Source organism: Phyllobates terribilis, unplaced genomic scaffold (assembly GCF_046119375.1).
Source record: "Phyllobates terribilis strain yellow unplaced genomic scaffold, ASM4611937v1 Scaffold_2__4_contigs__length_985480577, whole genome shotgun sequence".
Classification (NCBI taxonomy): domain Eukaryota; kingdom Metazoa; phylum Chordata; class Amphibia; order Anura; family Dendrobatidae; genus Phyllobates; species Phyllobates terribilis.
Genome location: NW_027362762.1, coordinates 850,464,288 through 850,489,302, shown reverse-complemented (window position 1 = coordinate 850,489,302; position 25,015 = coordinate 850,464,288). Strand labels below are relative to the sequence as shown.

At 48.0% G+C, this 25,015-nt stretch overlaps 1 protein-coding gene across 2 annotated transcripts in view; it reads right to left on the bottom strand.

Annotated features, from left to right (window-relative positions):
- The window catches only part of NEK8 (NIMA related kinase 8), a 215,025-nt gene that overhangs the window by 155,228 nt on the left and 34,782 nt on the right, over positions 1–25,015 (bottom strand). For both annotated transcript variants that reach the window (XR_012299436.1, XM_073667882.1), the window contains exon 4: positions 18,859–18,990. Coding sequence is in view for 1 of the 2 variants with exons in the window: in XM_073667882.1 (XP_073523983.1) it covers positions 18,859–18,990 (132 nt within the window). In the remaining variant the exon portion in view is untranslated. The remainder of the gene's footprint in view (positions 1–18,858; positions 18,991–25,015) is intronic.

The window sequence follows — 25,015 nt, the reverse complement described above, 5'->3', positions numbered from 1 at the left end:
TATGAGCCCCCACACAGCTCCTTACATAAAGTATGAGCCCCACACAGCTCCTTACATACAGTATGAGCCCCCACACAGCTCCTTACATAAAGTATGAGCCCCCACACAGCTCCTTACATACAGTATGAGCCCCCACACAGCTCCTTACATAAATTATGAGCCCCACACAGCTCCTTACATACAGTATGAGCCCCACACAGCTCCTTACATACAGTATGAACCCCACACAGCTTCTTACATACAGTATGAGCCCCCACACAGCTCCTTACATAGAGTATAAGCCCCCACAGAGCTCCTTACATACAGTATGAGCCCCACACAGCTTCTTACATACAGTATGAGCCCCCACACAGCTCCTTACATAGAGTATGAGTCCCCACAGAGCTCCTTACATACACTATGAGTCCCACACAGCTCCTTACATAGAGTATGAGTCCCCACAGAGCTCCTTACATACAGTATGAGTCCCCACACAGCTTCTTACATACAGTATGAGCCCCCACACAGCTCCTTACATACAGTATGAGCCCCCACACAGCTTCTTACATACAGTATGAGCCCCACACAGCTCCTTACATACAGTATGAGTCCCCACACAGCTCCTTACATACAGTATGAGTCCCCACACAGCTCCTTACATACAGTATGAGTCCTCACACAGCTTCTTACATACAGTATGAGCCCCCACACAGCTCCTTACATACAGTATGAGCCCCCACACAGCTTCTTACATACAGTATGAGCCCCACACAGCTCCTTACATACAGTATGAGCCCCCACACAGCTCCTTACATACAGTATGAGCCCCCACACAGCTTCTTACATACAGTATGAGCCCCCACACAGCTTCTTACATACAGTATGAGCCCCCACAGAGCTCCTTACATACAGCATGAGTCCCCACACAGCTCCTTACATACAGTATGAGGCCCCACACAGCTCCTTACAGACAGTATGAGCCCCCACACAGCTCCTTACATACAGTATGAGCCCCCACAGAGCTCCTTACATACAGTATGAGCCCCCACACAGCTCCTTACATACAGTATGAGCCCCCACACAGCTCCTTACATACAGTATGAGCCCCACACAGCTCCTTACATACAGTATGAGCCCCACACAGCTCCTTACATACAGTATGAGTCCCCACACAGCTCCTTACATACAGTATGAGTCCCCACACAGCTCCTTACATACAGTATGAGCCCCCACACAGCTCCTTACATACAGTATGAGCCCCCATACAGCTCCTTACATACAGTATGAGCCCCACACAGCTCCTTACATACAGTATGAGCCCCCACACAGCTCCTTACATACAGTATGAGCCCCCACACAGCTCCTTACATACAGTATGAGCCCCCACACAGCTCCTTACATACAGTATGAGTCCCACACAGCTCCTTACATACAGTATGAGCCACCACACAGCTCCTTACATACAGTATGAGTCCCACACAGCTCCTTACATACAGTATGAGCCCCACACAGCTCCTTACATACAGTATGAGCCCCACACAGCTCCTTACATACAGTATGAGCCCCCACACAGCTCCTTACATAGAGTATGAGTCCCCACACAGCTCCTTACATACAGTATGAGCCCCCACACAGCTCCTTACATACAGTATGAGTCCCACACAGCTCCTTACATACAGTATGAGCCACCACACAGCTCCTTACATACAGTATGAGTCCCACACAGCTCCTTACATACAGTATGAGCCCCACACAGCTCCTTACATACAGTATGAGCCCCACACAGCTCCTTACATACAGTATGAGCCCCCACACAGCTCCTTACATACAGTATGAGCCCCCACACAGCTCCTTACATACAGTATTAGTCCCCACACAGCTTCTTACATACAGTATGAGCCCCCACACAGCTCCTTACATACAGTATGAGCCCCCACACAGCTCCTTACATACAGTATGAGCCCCCACATAGCTTCTTACATACAGTATGAGCCCCACACAGCTCCTTACATACAGTATGAGCCCCACACAGCTCCTTACATAAAGTATGAGCCCCACAAAGCTCCTTACATACAGTATGAGCCCCCACACAGCTCCTTACATAAAGTATGAGCCCTACACAGCTCCTTACATACAGTATGAGCCCCACACAGCTCCTTACATACAGTATGAGCCCCACACAGCTCCTTACATACAGTATGAGCCCCCACACAGCTCCTTACATACAGTATGAGTCCCACACAGCTCCTTACATAGAGTATGAGTCCCCACAGAGCTCCTTACATACAGTATGAGTCCCCACACAGCTTCTTACATACAGTATGAGTCCCACACAACTCCTTACATAGAGTATGAGCCCCCACACAGCTCCTTACATACAGTATGAGCCCTCACACAGCTCCTTACATACAGTATGAGCCCCACACAGCTCCTTACATACAGTATGAGCCCCCACACAGCTCCTTACATACAGTATGAGTCCCACACAGCTCCTTACATAGAGTATGAGCCCCCACACAGCTCCTTACATACAGTATGAGTCCCCACACAGCTTCTTACATACAGTATGAGTCCCCACACAACTCCTTACATACAGTATGAGTCCCCACACAGCTCCTTACATACAGTATGAGCCCCACACAGCTCCTTACATACAGTATGAGCCCCACACAGCTCCTTACATACAGTATGAGCCCCCACACAGCTCCTTACATACAGTATGAGCCCCCACACAGCTTCTTACATACAGTATGAGCCCCACACAGCTCCTTACATACAGTATGAGCCCCACAAAGCTCCTTACATACAGTATGAGCCCCCACACAGCTCCTTACATAAAGTATGAGCCCCACACAGCTCCTTACATACAGTATAAGCCCCCACACAGCTCCTTACATACAGTATGAGCCCCCACACAGCTTCTTACATACAGTATGAGCCCCCACACAGCTTCTTACATACAGTATGAGCCCCCACACAGCTCCTTACATACAGTATGAGCCCCACACAGCTCCTTACATACATTATGAGTCCCCACACAGCTCCTTACATACAGTATGAGCCCCCACACAGCTTCTTACATACAGTATGAGCCCCCACACAGCTCCTTACATACATTATGAGTCCCCACACAGCTCCTTACATACATTATGAGTCCCCACACAGCTCCTTACATACAGTATGAGTCCCCACACAGCTCCTTACATACAGTATGAGCCCCCACACAGCTCCTTACATACAGTATGAGCCCCACACAGCTCCTTACATACAGTATGAGCCCCCACACAGCTCCTTACATACAGTATGAGTCCCCACGCAGCTCCTTACATACAGTAAGAGTCTCCACACAGCTCCTTACATATAGTATGAGCCCCACACAGCTCCTTACATACAGTATGAGTCCCCACACAGCTCCTTACATACAGTATGAGCCCCACACAGCTCCTTACATACAGTATGAGTCCCCACGCAGCTCCTTACATACAGTAAGAGTCTCCACACAGCTCCTTACATACAGTATGACTCCCACACAGCTCCTTACATACAGTATGAGCCCCACACAGCTCCTTACATACAGTATGAGTCCCCACACAGCTCCTTACATACAGTATGAGCCCCACACAGCTCCTTACATACAGTATGAGCCCCCACACAGCTCCTTACATACAGTATGAGCCCCACACAGCTCATTACATACAGTATGAGGCCCCACACAGCTCCTTACATACAGTATGAGTCCCACACAGCTCCTTACATACAGTATGAGCCCCACACAGCTCCTTACATACAGTATGAGTCCCCACACAGCTCCTTACATACAGTATGAGCCCCCACACAGCTCCTTACATACAGTATGAGCCCCACACAGCTCCTTACATACAGTATGAGCCCCCACACAGCTCCTTACATACAGTATGAGCCCCATACAGCTCCTTACATACAGTATGAGCCCCACACAGCTCCTTACATACAGTATGAGCCCCACACAGCTCCTTACATACAGTATGAGCCCCACACAACTCCTTACATACAGTATGAGCCCCCACACAGCTCCTTACATACAGTATGAGCCCCATACAGCTCCTTACATACAGTATGAGCCCCACACAGCTCCTTACATACAGTATGAGCCCCACACAGCTCCTTACATACAGTATGAGCCCCACACAACTCCTTACATACAGTATGAGCCCCACACAGCTCCTTACATACAGTATGAGCCCCCACACAGCTCCTTACATACAGTATGAGCCCCATACAGCTCCTTACATACAGTATGAGCCCCACACAGCTCCTTACATACAGTATGAGCCCCACACAGCTCCTTACATACAGTATGAGCCCCACACAACTCCTTACATACAGTATGAGCCCCACACAGCTCCTTACATACAGTATGAGCCCCACATAGCTCCTTACATACAGTATGAGTCCCACACAGCTCCTTACATACAGTATGAGCCCCACACAGCTCCTTACATACAGTATGAGCCCCCACACAGCTCCTTACATACAGTATGAGTCCCACGCAGCTCCTTACATACAGTAAGAGCCTCCAGACAGCTCCTTACATACAGTATGAGTCCCCACACAGCTCCTTACATACATTATGAGTCCCCACACAGCTCCTTACATACATTATGAGTCCCCACACAGCTCCTTACATACAGTATGAGTCCCCACACAGCTCCTTACATACAGTATGAGCCCCCACACAGCTCCTTACATACAGTATGAGCCCCACACAGCTCCTTACATACAGTATGAGTCCCCACGCAGCTCCTTACATACAGTAAGAGTCTCCACACAGCTCCTTACATATAGTATGAGCCCCACACAGCTCCTTACATACAGTATGAGTCCCCACACAGCTCCTTACATACAGTATGAGCCCCACACAGCTCCTTACATACAGTAAGAGTCTCCACACACTCCTTACATACAGTATGAGTCCCACACAGCTCCTTACATACAGTATGAGTCCCCACACAGCTCCTTACATACAGTATGAGCCCCACACAGCTCCTTACATACAGTATGAGTCCCCACACAGCTCCTTACATACAGTATGAGCCCCACACAGCTCCTTACATACAGTATGAGCCCCCACACAGCTCCTTACATACAGTATGAGCCCCACACAGCTCATTACATACAGTATGAGTCCCACACAGCTCCTTACATACAGTATGAGCCCCACACAGCTCCTTACATACAGTATGAGTCCCCACACAGCTCCTTACATACAGTATGAGCCCCCACACAGCTCCTTACATACAGTATGAGTCCCCACACAGCTCCTTACATACAGTATGAGCCCCACACAGCTCCTTACATACAGTATGAGCCCCACACAGCTCCTTACATACAGTATGAGCCCCCACACAGCTCCTTACATACAGTATGAGCCCCACACAGCTCATTACATACAGTATGAGTCCCCACACAGCTCCTTACATACAGTATGAGTCCCACACAGCTCCTTACATACAGTATGAGCCCCACACAGCTCCTTACATACAGTATGAGTCCCCACACAGCTCCTTACATACAGTATGAGCCCCCACACAGCTCCTTACATACAGTATGAGTCCCACACAGCTCCTGACATACAGTATGAGTCCCCACACAGCTCCTTACATACAGTATGAGCCCCACACAGCTCCTTACATACAGTATGAGTCCCCACATAGCTCCTTACATACAGTATGAGCCACCACACAACTCCTTACATACAGTATAAGCCCCCACACAGCTCCTTACATACAGTGAGCCACACACAGCTCCTTACATACAGTATGAGCCCCACACAGCTCCTTACATACAGTATGAGCCCCCACACAGCTCCTTACATACAGTATGAGCCCCCACACTGCTCCTTACATACAGTATGAGCCCCCACACAGCTCCTTACATACAGTATGAGCCCCCACACTGCTCCTTACATACAGTATGAGCCACACACAGCTCCTTACATACAGTATGAGTCCCACACAGCTCCTTACATACAGTATGAGCCCCACACAGCTCCTTACATACAGTATGAGTCCCACACAGCTCCTTACATACAGTATGAGCCACACACAGCTCCTTACATACAGTATGAGTCCCACACAGCTCCTTACATACAGTATGAGTCCCCACACAGCTCCTTACATACAGTATGAGTCCCCACACAGCTCCTTACATACAGTATGAGCCACACACAGCTCCTTACATACAGTATGAGCCCCCACACAGCTCCTTACATACAGTATGAGCTCCCACACTGCTCCTTACATACAGTATGAGCCACACACAGCTCCTTACATACAGTATGAGTCCCACACAGCTCCTTACATACAGTATGAGCCACACACAGCTCCTTACATACAGTATGAGTCCCACACAGCTCCTTACATACAGTATGAGTCCCACACAGCTCCTTACATACAGTATGAGCCCCCACACAGCTCCTTACATACAGTATGAGCCCCCACACAGCTCCTTACATAGAGTATGAGCCCCCACACAGCTCCTTACATAGAGTATGAGCCCCCACACAGCTCCTTACATAGAGTATGAGCCCCCACACAGCTCCTTACATAGAGTATGAGCCCCCACACAGCTCCTTACATACAGTATGAGCCCCCACACAGCTCCTTACATACAGTATGAGCCCCCACACAGCTCCTTACATAGAGTATGAGCCCCCACACAGCTCCTTACATACAGTATGAGCCCCCACACAGCTCCTTACATACAGTATGAGCCCCACACAGCTCCTTACATACAGTATGAGGCCCCACACAGCTCCTTACATAGAGTATGAGGCCCCACACAGCTCCTTACATACAGTATGAGTCCCACACAGCTCCTTACATACAGTATGAGTCCCCACACAGCTCCTTACATACAGTATGAGCCCCACACAGCTCCTTACATACAGTATGAGCCCCCACACAGCTCCTTACATACAGTATGAGCCCCCACACAGCTTCTTACATACAGTATGAGCCCCACAGAGCTCCTTACATACAGTATGAGCCCCCACACAGCTCCTTACATACAGTATGAGCCCCCACACAGCTCCTTACATACAGTATGAGCCCCACACAGCTCCTTACATACAGTATGAGCCCCCACACAGCTCCTTACATACAGTATGAGCCCCCACACAGCTCCTTACATACAGTATGAGCCCCACACAGCTCCTTACATACAGTATGAGCCCCCACACAGCTCCTTACATACAGTATGAGTCCCCACACAGCTCCTTACATACAGTATGAGCCCCACACAGCTCCTTACATACAGTATGAGCCCCACACAGCTCCTTACATACAGTATGAGCCCCCACACAGCTCCTTACATACAGTATGAGCCCCCACACAGCTCCTTACATACAGTATGAGCCCCACACAGCTCCTTACATACAGTATGAGCCCCCACACAGCTCCTTACATACAGTATGAGTCCCCACACAGCTCCTTACATACAGTATGAGCCCCACACAGCTCCTTACATACAGTATGAGCCCCCACACAGCTCCTTACATACAGTATGAGTCCCACGCAGCTCCTTACATACAGTAAGAGCCTCCAGACAGCTCCTTACATACAGTATGAGTCCCCACACAGCTCCTTACATACATTATGAGTCCCCACACAGCTCCTTACATACATTATGAGTCCCCACACAGCTCCTTACATACAGTATGAGTCCCCACACAGCTCCTTACATACAGTATGAGCCCCCACACAGCTCCTTACATACAGTATGAGCCCCACACAGCTCCTTACATACAGTATGAGCCCCCACACAGCTCCTTACATACAGTATGAGTCCCCACGCAGCTCCTTACATACAGTAAGAGTCTCCACACAGCTCCTTACATATAGTATGAGCCCCACACAGCTCCTTACATACAGTATGAGTCCCCACACAGCTCCTTACATACAGTATGAGCCCCACACAGCTCCTTACATACAGTAAGAGTCTCCACACAGCTCCTTACATACAGTATGAGTCCCACACAGCTCCTTACATACAGTATGAGTCCCACACAGCTCCTTACATACAGTATGAGTCCCCACACAGCTCCTTACATACAGTATGAGCCCCACACAGCTCCTTACATACAGTATGAGTCCCCACACAGCTCCTTACATACAGTATGAGCCCCACACAGCTCCTTACATACAGTATGAGCCCCCACACAGCTCCTTACATACAGTATGAGCCCCACACAGCTCATTACATACAGTATGAGTCCCACACAGCTCCTTACATACAGTATGAGCCCCACACAGCTCCTTACATACAGTATGAGTCCCCACACAGCTCCTTACATACAGTATGAGCCCCCACACAGCTCCTTACATACAGTATGAGTCCCCACACAGCTCCTTACATACAGTATGAGCCCCACACAGCTCCTTACATACAGTATGAGCCCCACACAGCTCCTTACATACAGTATGAGCCCCCACACAGCTCCTTACATACAGTATGAGCCCCACACAGCTCATTACATACAGTATGAGTCCCCACACAGCTCCTTACATACAGTATGAGTCCCACACAGCTCCTTACATACAGTATGAGCCCCACACAGCTCCTTACATACAGTATGAGTCCCCACACAGCTCCTTACATACAGTATGAGCCCCCACACAGCTCCTTACATACAGTATGAGTCCCACACAGCTCCTGACATACAGTATGAGTCCCCACACAGCTCCTTACATACAGTATGAGCCCCACACAGCTCCTTACATACAGTATGAGTCCCCACATAGCTCCTTACATACAGTATGAGCCACCACACAACTCCTTACATACAGTATAAGCCCCCACACAGCTCCTTACATACAGTGAGCCACACACAGCTCCTTACATACAGTATGAGCCCCACACAGCTCCTTACATACAGTATGAGCCCCCACACAGCTCCTTACATACAGTATGAGCCCCCACACTGCTCCTTACATACAGTATGAGCCCCCACACAGCTCCTTACATACAGTATGAGCCCCCACACTGCTCCTTACATACAGTATGAGCCACACACAGCTCCTTACATACAGTATGAGTCCCACACAGCTCCTTACATACAGTATGAGCCCCACACAGCTCCTTACATACAGTATGAGTCCCACACAGCTCCTTACATACAGTATGAGCCACACACAGCTCCTTACATACAGTATGAGTCCCACACAGCTCCTTACATACAGTATGAGTCCCCACACAGCTCCTTACATACAGTATGAGTCCCCACACAGCTCCTTACATACAGTATGAGCCACACACAGCTCCTTACATACAGTATGAGCCCCCACACAGCTCCTTACATACAGTATGAGCTCCCACACTGCTCCTTACATACAGTATGAGCCACACACAGCTCCTTACATACAGTATGAGTCCCACACAGCTCCTTACATACAGTATGAGCCACACACAGCTCCTTACATACAGTATGAGTCCCACACAGCTCCTTACATACAGTATGAGCCCCCACACAGCTCCTTACATACAGTATGAGCCCCCACACAGCTCCTTACATAGAGTATGAGCCCCCACACAGCTCCTTACATACAGTATGAGCCCCCACACAGCTCCTTACATAGAGTATGAGCCCCCACACAGCTCCTTACATAGAGTATGAGCCCCCACACAGCTCCTTACATACAGTATGAGCCCCCACACAGCTCCTTACATACAGTATGAGCCCCCACACAGCTCCTTACATAGAGTATGAGCCCCCACACAGCTCCTTACATACAGTATGAGCCCCCACACAGCTCCTTACATACAGTATGAGCCCCACACAGCTCCTTACATACAGTATGAGGCCCCACACAGCTCCTTACATAGAGTATGAGGCCCCACACAGCTCCTTACATACAGTATGAGTCCCACACAGCTCCTTACATACAGTATGAGTCCCCACACAGCTCCTTACATACAGTATGAGCCCCACACAGCTCCTTACATACAGTATGAGCCCCCACACAGCTCCTTACATACAGTATGAGCCCCCACACAGCTCCTTACATACAGTATGAGCCCCACAGAGCTCCTTACATACAGTATGAGCCCCCACACAGCTCCTTACATACAGTATGAGCCCCCACACAGCTCCTTACATACAGTATGAGCCCCACACAGCTCCTTACATACAGTATGAGCCCCCACACAGCTCCTTACATACAGTATGAGCCCCCACACAGCTCCTTACATACAGTATGAGCCCCACACAGCTCCTTACATACAGTATGAGCCCCCACACAGCTCCTTACATACAGTATGAGCCCCCACACAGCTCCTTACATACAGTATGAGCCCCACACAGCTCCTTACATACAGTATGAGTCCCACACAGCTGCTTACATACAGCATGAGCCCCACACAGCTCCTTACATACAGTATGAGCCCCCACACAGCTCCTTACATACAGTATGAGCCCCCACACAGCTTCTTACATACAGTATGAGTCCCCACACAGCTCCTTACATACAATGAGTCCCCACAGAGCTCCTTACATACAGCCTGAGTCCCCACACAGCTCCTTACATACAGTATGAGCCCCACACAGCTCCTTACATACAATGAGTCCCCACAGAGCTCCTTACATACAGCCTGAGTCCCCACACAGCTCCTTACATACAGTATGAGGCCCCACACAGCTCCTTACATACAGTATGAGCCCCCACACAACTCCTTACATACAGTATGAGCCCCACACAGCTCCTTACATACAGTATGAGCCCCCACACAGCTCCTTACATACAGTATGAGCCCCCACACAGCTCCTTACATACAGTATGAGCCCCCACACAGCTCCTTACATACAGTATGAGCCCCCACACAGCTCCTTACATACAGTATGAGCCCCCACACAGCTCCTTACATACAGTATGAGCCCCACACAGCTCCTTACATAGAGTATGAGTCCCCACACAGCTCCTTACATACAGTATGAGCCCCACACAGCTCCTTACATACAGTATGAGCCCCCACACAGCTCCTTACATACAGTATGAGTCCCCACACAGCTCCTTACATACAGTATGAGTCCCCACACAGCTCCTTACATACAGTATGAGCCCCACACAGCTCCTTACATACAGTATGAGCCCCCACACAGCTCCTTACATACAGTATGAGTCCTCACACAACTCCTTACATACAGTATGAGCCCCCACACAGCTCCTTACATACAGTATGAGCCCCACACAGCTCCTTACATAGAGTATGAGTCCCCACACAGCTCCTTACATAGAGTATGAGTCCCACACAGCTCCTTACATACAGTATGAGCCCCACACAGCTCCTTACATAGAGTATGAGTCCCACACAGCTCCTTACTGTAACATACCTGGCGGCGTCCTTGCATGGTGGTCCATCTCCCACTGTGCAAGAGGGCGCACTTGATCTCCTGTCCAGAATGTCTCTCTGGCTTCCCTACATGCTGTCTGTTTGTGTCTGTTTCTGCTGCTTAAGGGCGGCGCCCGATCACTTCCTGCCTTTTGTACCTGCTGTGGGTCACACCCCTTGTGCGTCCTCAGCCTATTGCTGTCTGTCACTTGGTATATAGCTCAGCAGCTCCCTTCTATCCCTGCCTGAGCATAGTGTTTCCTTCAGTGTGTGCTTGCACTCTGAAGGTGCCAGGTCCCGTCTCTTGTCTCCTGCTTTTTGTATCAGTTCCCGTGTCTGAACTGAGTCCTGTATGTCTCCTGCTTTGTGTTATCAGTTCCCGTGTCTGAACTGTGTCCTGTATGTCTCCTGCTTTGCGGTATCAGCTCCTGTGTCTGAACTGAGTCCTGTATGTCTCCTGCTTTGCGGTATCAGCTCCCGTGTCTGAACTGAGTCCTGTATGTCTCCTGCTTTGCGGTATCAGCTCCCGTGTCTGAACTGACTCCTTTCTGTGTTCTCTTGTCTGTCCTGTCTGAACACGCTCCTAGCCTGTTCCTCTCGCCTTCTAGTGGCCGATTTCCTAGACCCGCTCCTGTGTCTGGTCTGTCCTGTCTGAACACGCTCCTTGCCTGTTCGTTCCGCCTTCTAGTGGCCGATTTTCTAGACCCGCTCCTGCGTCTGGTCTGTCCTGTCTGAACACGCTCCTTGCCTGTTCGTTCCGCCTCTCTGGGGGCCGTATTCCCAGACCCGCTCCTGTATCCCTCTGCAGTGTCGGTCTCCTCCGTACACTCAGTTCCAGTCTGAACTCTCTCCTGTCCTTTACCTGTTTTGCCTCTATGTCCGTTCCCTTCCTTTTTCTGCAGAGTCTGAACTCGTACCTAACTCCTGCTTGTTGTCTCTGCAAGTACTGTGTGAGTATCTGGCTCTGTCTTTCCCTTCCTGTCTGTTCCGTGTGAACAGAGCCCTGTCCTCCCTGCTCAGCCTTGTCTGCACTCTAGCTGTGCTTGCCTGTAACCCTCTGCCTGTATTGTTTCTGAGTCCCGGTGTGTACTGGGTCCTATCCCGCCTGTGTTCCTACCTGCTAGTTCCTCCCTGTCTGCACTCTAGCTGTGCTTGCCTTTACCCCCCTGCCTGCATACCCGCCTGCCTGCATACCAGTCGTGCCTGCCTATACCCTCCAGTCTGTGTGCCAGCCTACCAGCCTGTTCCTGTATTCCCCTGTGTGGGTCAACAGCCGTGTCCGGGGTCTGTCCTGGAGTAGCACCTGGTCCCTCTGCTCGGTTCCTCCTTGGTGCACTGGCGTCGTATGCCGTCGTGCGACCCTGGTCGGATCGGGTGAATACTTAGTCACGCCCCTCCAGGCATTCACTCTCCGGCACGGTCCAGTGGAATCACTACCAATCACACGCACACGCCGCTTAGCCCGGGCGTGTGCATAACACTTACATAGAGTATGAGCCCCCACACAGCTCCTTACATACAGTATGAGCCCCACACAGCTCCTTACATAGAGTATGAGTCCCCACACAGCTCCTTACATACAGTATGAGTCCCCACACAGCTCCTTACATACAGTATGAGTCCCCACACAGCTCCTTACATACAGTATGAGCCCCACACAGCTCCTTACATACAGTATGAGCCCCACACAGCTCCTTACATACAGTATGAGCCCCCACACAGCTCCTTACATACAGTATGAGCCCTCACACAGCTCCTTACATACAGTATGAGCCCTCACACAGCTCCTTACATACAGTATGAGCCCCCACACAGCTCCTTACATACAGTATGAGCCCCCACACAGCTCCTTACATACAGTATGAGCCCCCACACAGCTCCTTACATACAGTATGAGCCCCCACACAGCTCCTTACATACAGTATGAGCCCCCACACAGCTCCTTACATACAGTATGAGCCCCCACACAGCTCCTTACATACAGTATGAGCCCCCACACAGCTCCTTACATACAGTATGAGCCCCCACACAGCTCCTTACATACAGTATGAGCCCCCACACAGCTCCTTACATACAGTATGAGCCCCACACAGCTCCTTACATACAGTATGAGTCCCACACAGCTCCTTACATACAGTATGAGTCCCCACACAGCTCCTTACATACAGTATGAGCCCCACACAGCTCCTTACATACAGTATGAGCCCCACACAGCTCCTTACATACAGTATGAGCCCCACACAGCTCCTTACATAGAATATGAGTCCCCACACAGCTCCTTACATAGAGTATGAGTCTCACACAGCTCCTTACATAGAGTATGAGTCCCACACAGCTCCTTACATAGAGTATGAGTCCCCACACAGCTCCTTACATACAGTATGAGTCCTACACAGCTCCTTACATACAGTATGAGTCCCCACAGAGCTCCTTACATAGAGTATGAGTCCCCACAGAGCTCCTTACATAGAGTATGAGTCCCCACAGAGCTCCTTACATAGAGTATGAGTCCCCACACAGCTCCTTACATACAGTAAGGAAGTGTGCCCACGTAGCGTTTTTCAAGCGTTTTTGATGCGGAATTTCCGCAGCGGAAACGCTTGTAAAACGCTTGGTAACCCGCACCCCATGGTCCCCAATGGGATTCCGCAAGTTCTATGCACATGCTGCGGATTTTTCCGCAGCGTTTATGCTGCGTTCAAAAATCCGCAGCATGTCATTTAATTTTGCGTTTCCGCAAGCAGAATTGCCTCTGTCCAATGCATAAAAAACGCAAGGCAATTCCGCATGTGGAAAACGCGTGATAAACGCGCGAAAAACGCGTGCGGAATTCTGCATGCGTTTTTCCGGGAGAGGACTTGCAGAAATGAAGCAGAAATTTTCTGCTTCATAAATGCAACGTGGGCACATAGCCTAAGAGTCTCCACACAGCTCCTTACATACAGTATGAGCCCCCACACAGCTCCTTACATTAAGTAAGAGTCCCCACACAGCTTCTTACATACAGTATGAGCCCCACACAGCTCCTTACATACAGTATGAGCCCCACACAGCTCCTTACATACAGTATGAGCCCCCACACAGCTCCTTACATACAGTATGAGCCCCCACACAGCTCCTTACATACAGTATGAGCCCCACACAGCTCCTTACATACAGTATGAGCCCCCACACAGCTCCTTACATACAGTATGAGCCCCCACACAGCTCCTTACATACAGTATGAGCCCCCACACAGCTCCTTACATACAGTATGAGCCCCACACAACTCCTTACATACAGTATGAGGCCCCACACAGCTCCTTACATACAGTATGAGTCCCCACACAGCTCCTTACATACAGTATGAGCCCCCACACAGCTCCTTACATACAGTATGAGCCCCCACACAGCTCCTTACATTAAGTAAGAGTCCCCACACAGCTTCTTACATACAGTATGAGCCCCACACAGCTCCTTACATACAGTATGAGCCCCCACACAGCTCCTTACATACAGTATGAGCCCCCACACAGCTCCTTACATACAGTATGAGCCCCACACAGCTCCTTACATACAGTATGAGCCCCCACACAGCTCCTTACATACAGTATGAGCCCCCACACAGCTCCTTACATACAGTATGAGCCCCACACAACTCCTTACATACAGTATGAGGCCCCACACAGCTCCTTACATACAGTATGAGTCCCCACACAGCTCCTTACATACAGTATGAGCCCCCACACAGCTCCTTACATACAGTATGAGCCCCACACAACTCCTTACATACAGTATGAGGCCCCACACAGCTCCTTACATACAGTATGAGTCCCCAGACAGCTCCTTACATAATAATCATCTTTTTATTTATATAGCGCCAATATATTCCGCAGCAATTTAGACAATTTTACAGACATTATGGACACTGTCCCTATTGGGGCTCACAATCTAGATTCCCTATCAGTATATCTTTGGAGTGTTGGAGGAAACCGGAGAACCCGGAGGAAACTCACGCAAACACGGGGAGAACATACAAACTCCTTGCAGATGTTGTGCTTGGTGGGATTTGAACCCAGGACCCAGTGCTAACCACTGAGCCACCATACTGCCTCATACATACAGTATGAGCCCCCACACAGCACCTCTATATTCAGCATGAGCCCCCTATAAACAGTGTAAGCACCCACATAGCTTCTCTATTTACAGTATGAGCCCTCATCAAGCCTCTCTATATACATTGAGTGCCCACATAGGCTCCTATATACAGTATGAGCCCTCACATAGCCCCTATATACAGTGTGAGCCCCCACATAGCTCACTATATACAGTGTGATCCCCCACATAGCCCACTATATACAGTGTCAGCTCCCGGAGGGCATGGTATGGCCTGTGGGCCACTGTTTTCGATACCTTGGCTGTCTCGGTCCACGAGCTGGACTGGGACACCTAGAGAGCTGGAAGTGGCCTGCAAGCCGCACTTTGCCCAGCTCTGATATATACGGTAGGTTTGTAGGAAAAGATTCACTATAACCTGTGGTTTATGCGCTGAAATCCCTGCTCATTCTGGGTTATGAGTCAAGAAGGCAGTCCTAATTAGTTATTAATGTCCGTCTCTTTATACACACTTACACAGGGAAAGCTGTCAATCACAGATGAGACCGCCCCTTTGACTCCTAAGTCCCAAACGGGCAGGGATTTCAGTGCATAAAATACAAGATATACTGAATCTTATCCCATAATGTGATACACCCAGCTGTTCAGCTTCTGCTCTATAACATGCAATCCATACATTGCACTGCGTTTCCAAGCTGAAAGGTTTTCTTTAACATATTTCCAGCTGTCATGTTGTTTTTTTTAAAACCTCCTGGACAAACGCTGGAACTAAGATCCACGATGGTGCTGAGATCACAGCTGCTTCTCCTGGTTCTCAGACAGTAAATGGCAGATAGCATCTCTAGAAAAAAATGGCTCACACATCAGGTATGTGGTTGTTTCAAGTGAAGGTATTTCCTTTGTTTGCCACAGGGGTGTTTGTCATAAGCCTTGTAGATGTTTTAGGTTTCATGTCACAAGCAAAAATAAAAGTCAGTGGTAGAAAGGTTACATTGACCTAGATCAGGAATTGTGTTTCTCAAAAATTTCTTGTCATTCTTGTTCTTCATTTAAATGTCTGACATAATACTGAAGGGAATTAATAAAAACTTGGAAAAGTTTCCCCATTTCATTCTTTATTTAATTTTCCAAAATCATAACAAAAAGAGAGCGGGACTATTGTAAATCTCCAGTGCATTTAGTGTAACATCACAAAATGACTGTTTAAACCAAGCACAGCACCTTGTGAGAGACATAGATCTAGTAAAAATATTAGACACTTAGCAACCAAATAGGTCGTGGTGTTTGCCAGAAATAATTTTTCTTCAAAGATGCTAATGAGGTGCTTGGTGCACCCTTGGTGTGGTCGACCAGTTCAGTGCACCTTCAGAGCTACTTATTTTGCATCTGTCTTTGCCTCCTCTTCCTTGACTGAAAGTTATTGCTTTACAGAAGCCAGAAAAGGGTGAAGACAGGTAAAAAAACAAGTAGATGACTGAACTGCTAGGCCACGCCCAAGGTACACCCAGCACCTCATTAGCATACTGGAATAAAAATAACAATTTCTAGCAAATGCAGCAAAGTATATGGACATTAATGAAATGATTTATATTTGCGCTTTGTTCCTCACAAGGTGTTGGGCTTGATTTGAACAGTTATTTTGTGCTGACAGACTGCCTTCAAAGGGGATATCCACTACTCTGACAACCCCTTCTGAATTCCTTTGTTTTCCCCCAGTAAAATAATAACACCTGCGGTGTCTGTGAAGTTCCAATTGTGTTTGCAGTTGCTACCCTGGGGCTTGAGTGACATTGTGTCACATGATCCCTGCAGCCAATCAGTGCAGGCTGGCTTCCCTCTCCTCTCCTACAGACGTAAATGACTTCCAGAGGAAGTGAGAGCTGCGGCATTTCTCTCTCTTACTCCGGATGTCTTGATTTGTTCAAAGGAGGGGAGAATGAAACGGCTGCTGATTAGCCACAGGGATCACATGATATAATGTCACGTGAGCCCCAGGAGAGCCAGTAACAACACCACTGGAACACCACCAGCACCGGAAGTGAGTATTACGATATAATGTCACGTGAGCCCCAGGAGAGCCAGTAACGACACCACTGGAACACCACCAGCACCGGAAGTGAGTATTACGATATAATGTCACGTGAGCCCCAGGAGAGCCAGTAACGACACCACTGGAACACCACCAGCACCGGAAGTGAGTATTACGATATAATGTCACCTGAGCCCCAGGAGAGCCAGTAACGACACCAGTGGAACACCACCAGCACCGGAAGTGAGTATTACGATATAATGTCACGTGAGCCCCAGGAGAGCCAGTAACGACACCACTGGAACACCACCAGCACCGGAAGTGAGTATTATGATATAATGTCACGTGAGCCCCAGGAGAGCCAGTAACGACACCACTGGAACAGCACCAGCACCGGAAGTGAGTATAGGTGTTATTATTTTACTGAGGGGAAACAAAGGAATTCAGAAGGTGTTGTCCAAGAAGTGGACAAACCCTTTAGTATTAGGAAACTACCCTAATAATACTTATATTAGCAGATAGTTCCTGAAAAAAGACTTGAGCTTTCAGACACTATGGTGCTGGTATCTTCAAGAGTCAGTTTAGGTTCACACTGGTGTTTGGAGTCCAATTTTTTTTAAAAAAATATGCCAGACCCTGTTGACTTTTATTGGGTCCATTTGGTTTTTGTTTGGGTGTCAATAATTTTAACAGAATTTGTGTCTGAGCCTCCTAAAAGAAGATTGAACAAGCAAATATAAACCCAACTTTCCATGTATAAAAAGTAATAGCATATCCCATGGGGAACGCCATAACTTACTGATTGGAGGCATCTGACCAGAAAGACCCTGACCTATTCCTAGAAAGACTGGGGCTAATATGGCTTTTTCTTTTCACACTACTGATCCAGTGAACTATATTACAGTGTCAAGATAGGCCACAACTATAAAATTGGTGGGAAACCCACGCTGACCAGTTGATGAAGATGGTAACTGTTTATGAGGTACAGCGCCACACTTTGAGTAGAGCCTGTGTCTGGTATTACACATCAGCTCTATAGACTTGAATGACATAAAGCTGTAGAACATTTTACTACCAAGGCAAAGCTGCTACTAAAGTAAAAGGATGGAGCTTTGTCTGGAAACCACTGAGGGAGAACACAACGGCACCTTGAAACAGCTGACCGGCAGGGGTGTCGAGAGCTGAACCCCACAAATCTAATATTAAAGGTCACAGATAATTGCTAAAATCTCTTAATCTTATTCTGGAGGATATCAATACTGAGATCTACCTAGCTTAAGTTATAAGAACTTGCTTAAATAGTCATTTACTAATAACATGGTCACTCGCTCAAGCTGTGATCTGGACCTAAAGACCTGAGGGATAAATGCAAGGGTTAAAATAATTCTTACCGCAGCTTCAAATGCCCTCTTAAGGCTAGCAAGTTCATAGAGGACACAGCCAAGAGCCCAAATGTCACTTTTCTGGTTATAGGGTTTTCCCTCACACAGTTCTGGGGAGATGTAACAGGGGGTTCCCACAACCTGGGAAATACACAAGAGAAAAAGGATTAGTTCCCTGTACAAATACCAGGTAGACATGAATCTTCGCCATGACCACAGGACACGAATTAATGGATCCTATGTGCAGTCTTCAATAATAGATGGTTACATAATTGCAGAACAGAAATAAAGTAATTACAGAGGTGGAGAAGTAATAAGAACTGACTAGGACTGGATTGTGAAACTACAACGCACAGGCACAATTACGCTGGATTCACATGTCTGATGTCCACGGTCTAAGTGCGGACCGCCATGTCCTGATAAACTACAAGTCTCCTGATCAAAACTCATCAGCTCGTATAAGCCTAAGAGGATTCTGAGTTCGGGTCAAGAGATCAGCGACCAGTCCGGACATCCCAACCTGTTCTCGGACCATGAATGTTGGATATGTGAAACCGGCCTTTTTCTGAGGATATTAAGACTTTTCGTAGTGGGATTTTTAAATTTTAAAGGGGCTGTCCAACAATGCAAAAAAAAAAAAATCCCTGAAATCCACAATTTGAAAAGTGTTTTTCTGTCAACTTTTTGATTCACTTCTATCTGTACAGTTTCCAAACTTTCAGTTGATGTGTACAATAACCAGAATCCTTTGCAGCATCTTTTAAGGGGGTTGTCCCGTTTTAAGAAACTTTTGGCCATATGCCAAGTTACTTGGGAAAAACAAACAAACTGAACTTTATTTACCCTCTCAGGGTCCAGCGCTGTGTCTTCGCCGCTGATCCAGTCTCTGTTGTTCGACTGCAACTTAAAAGTCAATAATGACTCTTAAAATAGCCTCACATATTTAAATTCCAAGAGGAGCACTCAATGGATTCTAAGTTTCTTTACGCCAACTTGGCACTCTCCATAAAGATAAACTTTACCCATCTCCTCCTTCTCATAGGCCACTCACCCAGTCAAATCAGTTCTCCAGCTTTGCACTGATGAGGGGCAAATACCCTGAAACATACATGTCTGCAAATGAAGTTTTTGGTCTGGCTTCTTATCGGAAGTGATGTAGCAAGGTTCTTTAAAGGTCAATATTGACTTTTGGGATTGTGACTTCCAATAAGTGCCAGCCTTATCCTCTCTGAAGAGGCTATTTACTTATCTAGCTCTATCTGAAACTGCAAATTCAGCTTCAACTGTGAAACAAGCTAAAACTACAACCGAAAGGTCATTACGACGGCATGAGACAAATATGAATGTGTATTTATCAGTGGGAAATAGTGGCAGCCTCTAGATGTGTCCTGACGTCATGAGCAAAGTACAAAAAGCTTGACTGAAACTGAGTACTGGGCAGAAAAATATCCAGACTTGCTTTTTACACGCTAGGTCCTTTTACACCGGCTGATACTTGGCAGAGCATGAGTTTGTAAGAACGCTTGCTCCTGATTACTTGCAGACATGAACAGATAAATGTAATGCCTGCATAAGAGCCAGCGCTCGTTCACTGCCTGATCTTTTAGGTGGCCTAGAAAAGAATAATTGTCCACAGCAGATCTTCCCATTTAACAGGGGACGCGCTACCGACAATATACAAACTGTGTGGGGGCCGCACGTCTGTAGTAACATTTTTATATGCAAGGGCACAGTGTATCTTTTTGTATTTCTGGCACAATATGTTTCACATTTTTTTTATATTCAGGGGAGATTAATGTAACTGTATAAGACCCCCCTCACATGTCCGTTTTTTAGGTCCGTATGCGGTACATTTTTTAAGGACCGCAAAACCGGACACACACACACCGATTGTATTCAATGGTGGTGCGCACATGTCAGGTTTTTCACGCGGACTGCGTGTGCATGTGAAAAACCCGCAGACATGTCCTTTTTTCCGGCAGCACATAGGAAATGCATGCCGCACACGTGCACAATGCACACTGATGACACACAGAAGACACACTGATAACATCCATGTGTCATCACTGTGACACGTACCGGCGTCTGGGAAAAGCTTTACAGTTAGCGTTGTTCCCGGGCGCCGGGTGCTGAATCCAACTCTCATTATTGTGGCCTTTGTCTCCCTGCGATCAGAGAGTGACGCTGATGAGACATGTAGTTAGCACACGCCGCTTGGGTGTAGAGCTAACTACAAATCTCATCATTGTCGCCTGGTCTCCTTGCAATCAGCGCGTCCACGCAATGCTGATAAGACTTGTCGTCAGCACCAGCTGTGTATTGTGTTTATTAAATAAATACATTTAAAAAAGAAAACAGCTGTTTGCTTAACCTTTACTGGTTAGTAAAAAGGTGGACTCCCCCAAAAAAATGACATAGCGCCCCCCCCCCCATATTTACTAGCCAGCAAAGGCTAAACAGACAACTGTGTGATGATATTAAAAGGCTGGGAAGGGGCCATGGATATTGCACCCCTCCCAGACTAAGAACATCAGCCCTCAACCGTCCCAGAAATGGCGCATCCATTAGTTGGGCCAATTCTGGCGCTTAGCTTCGGCTCTTCCCATTTGCCCTGGTGCAATGGCAAGTGGAGTAATTGTTTTGGGGTTGATGTCAGCTGTTTTATGTCCGCTGACATCAAGCCCAAAGGTTAGTGATGGAGAGGTGTCTATCCCCATTACGAACCCCGTAGTCAAAATTAATAAAGACACACACAGAGAAAAGTCCTTTAATTGAAAATGCACTCCCCCACAATAACCCTCTTACCCATTTATTAATCAAAAAAAAGAAAAATCAAAAAATCAAAGTAATCCTCACCTGTCCATTGATTATCCATAATGTTGATGTTCCACGATGATCCCCAATTCTGCTACATCCAAATGGTTTGGTGAGCGGAGACATCAGCAATGTGACCCCTCTCAACGCCAGCCGGAAAACATTGAGCTTAGCAATCCCAAAACCATTACCCCGCTTACCAACACCCCAGAGCAAGTGGGAAGAGCAGAGGCTAAGCGCCAGAATTGGTGCATCTAATGAATGCACCATTTCTGGTGCGGCTGAGGGCTGGTGTTCTTAGTCTGGAAGAGGGCCAATATCCATGGCCCCTTCCCAGCCTATTAATATCTGCCTGCAGCTGTCTGTTTAGCCTTTGCTGGTAAGTATATATAGGGAAACCCTACATCATTTTTTTTGGGGGGGGTCTCCCTTTTTACTAACCAGTGAAGACTAAGCAAACAGCTGTGAGCTGTTATTGATAGGCTGAGAATCTTTACGGTTATTGGCCCCTTCCCAGAATATTAATACCAACCCCCAGCTGTGTGCTTTCCCTCAGCTGGTTAGGAAAATTAAGGGGGACCACAGTTTATTTTTTAAATTTATTTAATCAATAAATACAAGTACAGAAAAATAAGCAAGCAAAGCTCTGATTATATATTACACTGACATATTTCTATCTATCATGTTCCTCATCGCTATCTATTTCTATCTTTGAACATCTTTAATACATAACATAATGAATTCCTATACTGCATTTCATTCCATACATGTCACATTGACAGCACACGGACAGACGGATATCACACGGATATCACATAAGTACACATGGATGGCACATGGACATGGACCACAGATCTCACCAGTACATGTGTTTCCAGTATTGGATTCACCAGGACGTGTGAAGGGGGCCTAAGAGAGTATAATCATAAATATGGGGCATATTACATATTTTTGGTAATCTTTTACATAGACCAAAGTATTTTTTTTCAACTGGGGTGCACCAAAGTCAATAGAATAGGTAATATACATTTGGCCCACAGCTTTCTATTGTGGTGATGGGTCCTCAATATGATTCCACGTGTCTGATTCAGCACCCGTATGTGGATCCCTGCGTCTCGGCTGACTGCAATGGGGCACATCCAGATACAAATTTCCTTGCCAGGGTGTTAGGAGACATAGTCACTACACTTACATGTCACCGTGTTTACTTCTAGAATGAAATAGTAATGACCTTCTCAGTTAGCATATGACAGTCATACATCCCAGCAGTATTAGGTTTCTTCAGTATTGGGTGAAACCATGAGAAATTTAAAGAATGGAAATGTAAGAATTGTACAGAGAAATCATACTAAAAATATGTGGAATGCTAAGAAATAACAAGCCCAGTGGTATAAGAGGCAACTGATGTGAAAGAGGAGGCACAGCTCAGGTTACTGGTGAAAGAGAGTATACAGTATACAGCAAACACCACATACGTCCAGTACATCGGCCACGCTATAATCTGGGCCGAGCCGGGAAACCTATGCACCTCCACTGCCAACAGGACAAACCACACTCTAAGATCCTCAACATCTTACAAATTTTGGACCGAATCCCTAGAACTGCAGAGATTTTTTTTCAATACACATATGGAAAACATTTTTTTTAAACTGAAGACCCCAAGATACAGCTCTGATATCAAAGTCGCCTGTCAGACCCCAATTACTTATAATAGTCATGGGTCCTGATTCATCAATTTTGCAACTTTTGGCATTTTGGGGGCTGAAGCTGTGGCGAGGTTACACCTTCCTGTAAATTCTATTGAAATTGAATGCATTTCTTATGTAGCACCCTGAGGATTCGGCTGCTACAGGGGTATTACGCCTCAAGCCAGAGGTGTGGTATTCCACTCCCGGGTAAGGATGGAGTGTGGAACTGAGCTCAGTAGGCTGCATGCACTACACACATCCCATTTCCGAGGGACAGACCAATGGTACTCCCACTAGAGAAATGTGCAGGTACGACAGTGTCTGTCCCTGGCTGGAGTGGGAGGGGGGTGGAACATCCCAGTAGTGTGGGGCAGATAGGGGGAGCAGTCTGGGTAATGCTAGGAGCTCATTGGGTGCTGGTCACCTGAGCTCACACATAGAGGGAGTATATAAGGTGGGAACCATCTTAGATCAGGGTCAGTCTGTCAGAGTTGAGTCAGAGAAGCAGAGCAGCTCAGCCAGCTCCAAGGCCAAGAGAGAGAGAGAGGAGAAAGAAGGACCCAGAGGGGGAGAAGAGGGAACTCCAAGAACCCAAAATTAGACCAGAGGGTGAAGAGTTGGCACAAGGGTACCGGATCCCAAGCTGGTGGAGGGCCCTAATCCTTAGCCAGAGACCGGAGGTCGTGGGCAGGATCTGCCACGACCACCCACTAAATCCACCCGGAAGGCAAACCAAGAATAGGGTCAGGGAACCCAGAGACAAGGGTTTTACCAACAAGAGGCCCGAGGGAGCCGGACTTAGGTGGATCCCTGGTGGGGAAGGCCAGAGAGAAGGACAAGTCAGAAAGGGAGCTCAGGACCACGCTCCAGAATCACCTGGGGGTTGGCCGAGTCCAGGACCTGGTGGACGCAGCACGGCTCGGGTGGTCACTCAAGGCCGGAGTGACCAACACAAAAGCAGTAAGTAAAACCCTGAACTGCACAGCCCGACTCGGAGTCTTATTACCACTCTCACTGCACCACCACAACCACCACCCTCTACAACTGACCCCCGAGGCTATACCCCTCCCGTTGGGGGTTATACTACCTGAGCTGCACACACACCACCAGCCTCAGCGGACCCTGCTGCAGCGGCGGCCGTAGTGACCGCAAATCAACGGGTGCCGTAGTCGACACTAAAGAACATCCAGTAACATCTGTAGGACTGCCACACACTGAGCTTGACACCCTGGGCATGGACCGGGTCACCGCCACTCGGAGACTACAACCCCCATCTGATCCGGCTCCGGGTATCCCCCAAACAACACTGGCCCAGGGGGCGCGTCAACTTTGGCGTAGTCGGCAGGATTACGTGCCCGCAACAACCGGGTACTGCGTGCCTGAAGAAAAGTTCACCGTTACCTCAAAAAGAAGTCTCCCGCCGGTTCCGGAGGGTCCCCGCCAACGGACCCCATCACAGGTCGTTTCCCGCCGGTTGTCCGCCATTTGCAGCTTTTTCCCGCCATCCATGGAGTTTCCCGCCACTGGGAGACGATTCCCGCCATTTCCAAAGATTTCCCGCCTTGGAAGAGCGGACGCCATTATGGGCGTGCCAGAGGGTGGCAAGAGGCCACCTCCCATCGTGGGCCAGGTCGAAGAATGGCGCCAAAAGCGGAAACCGCGCC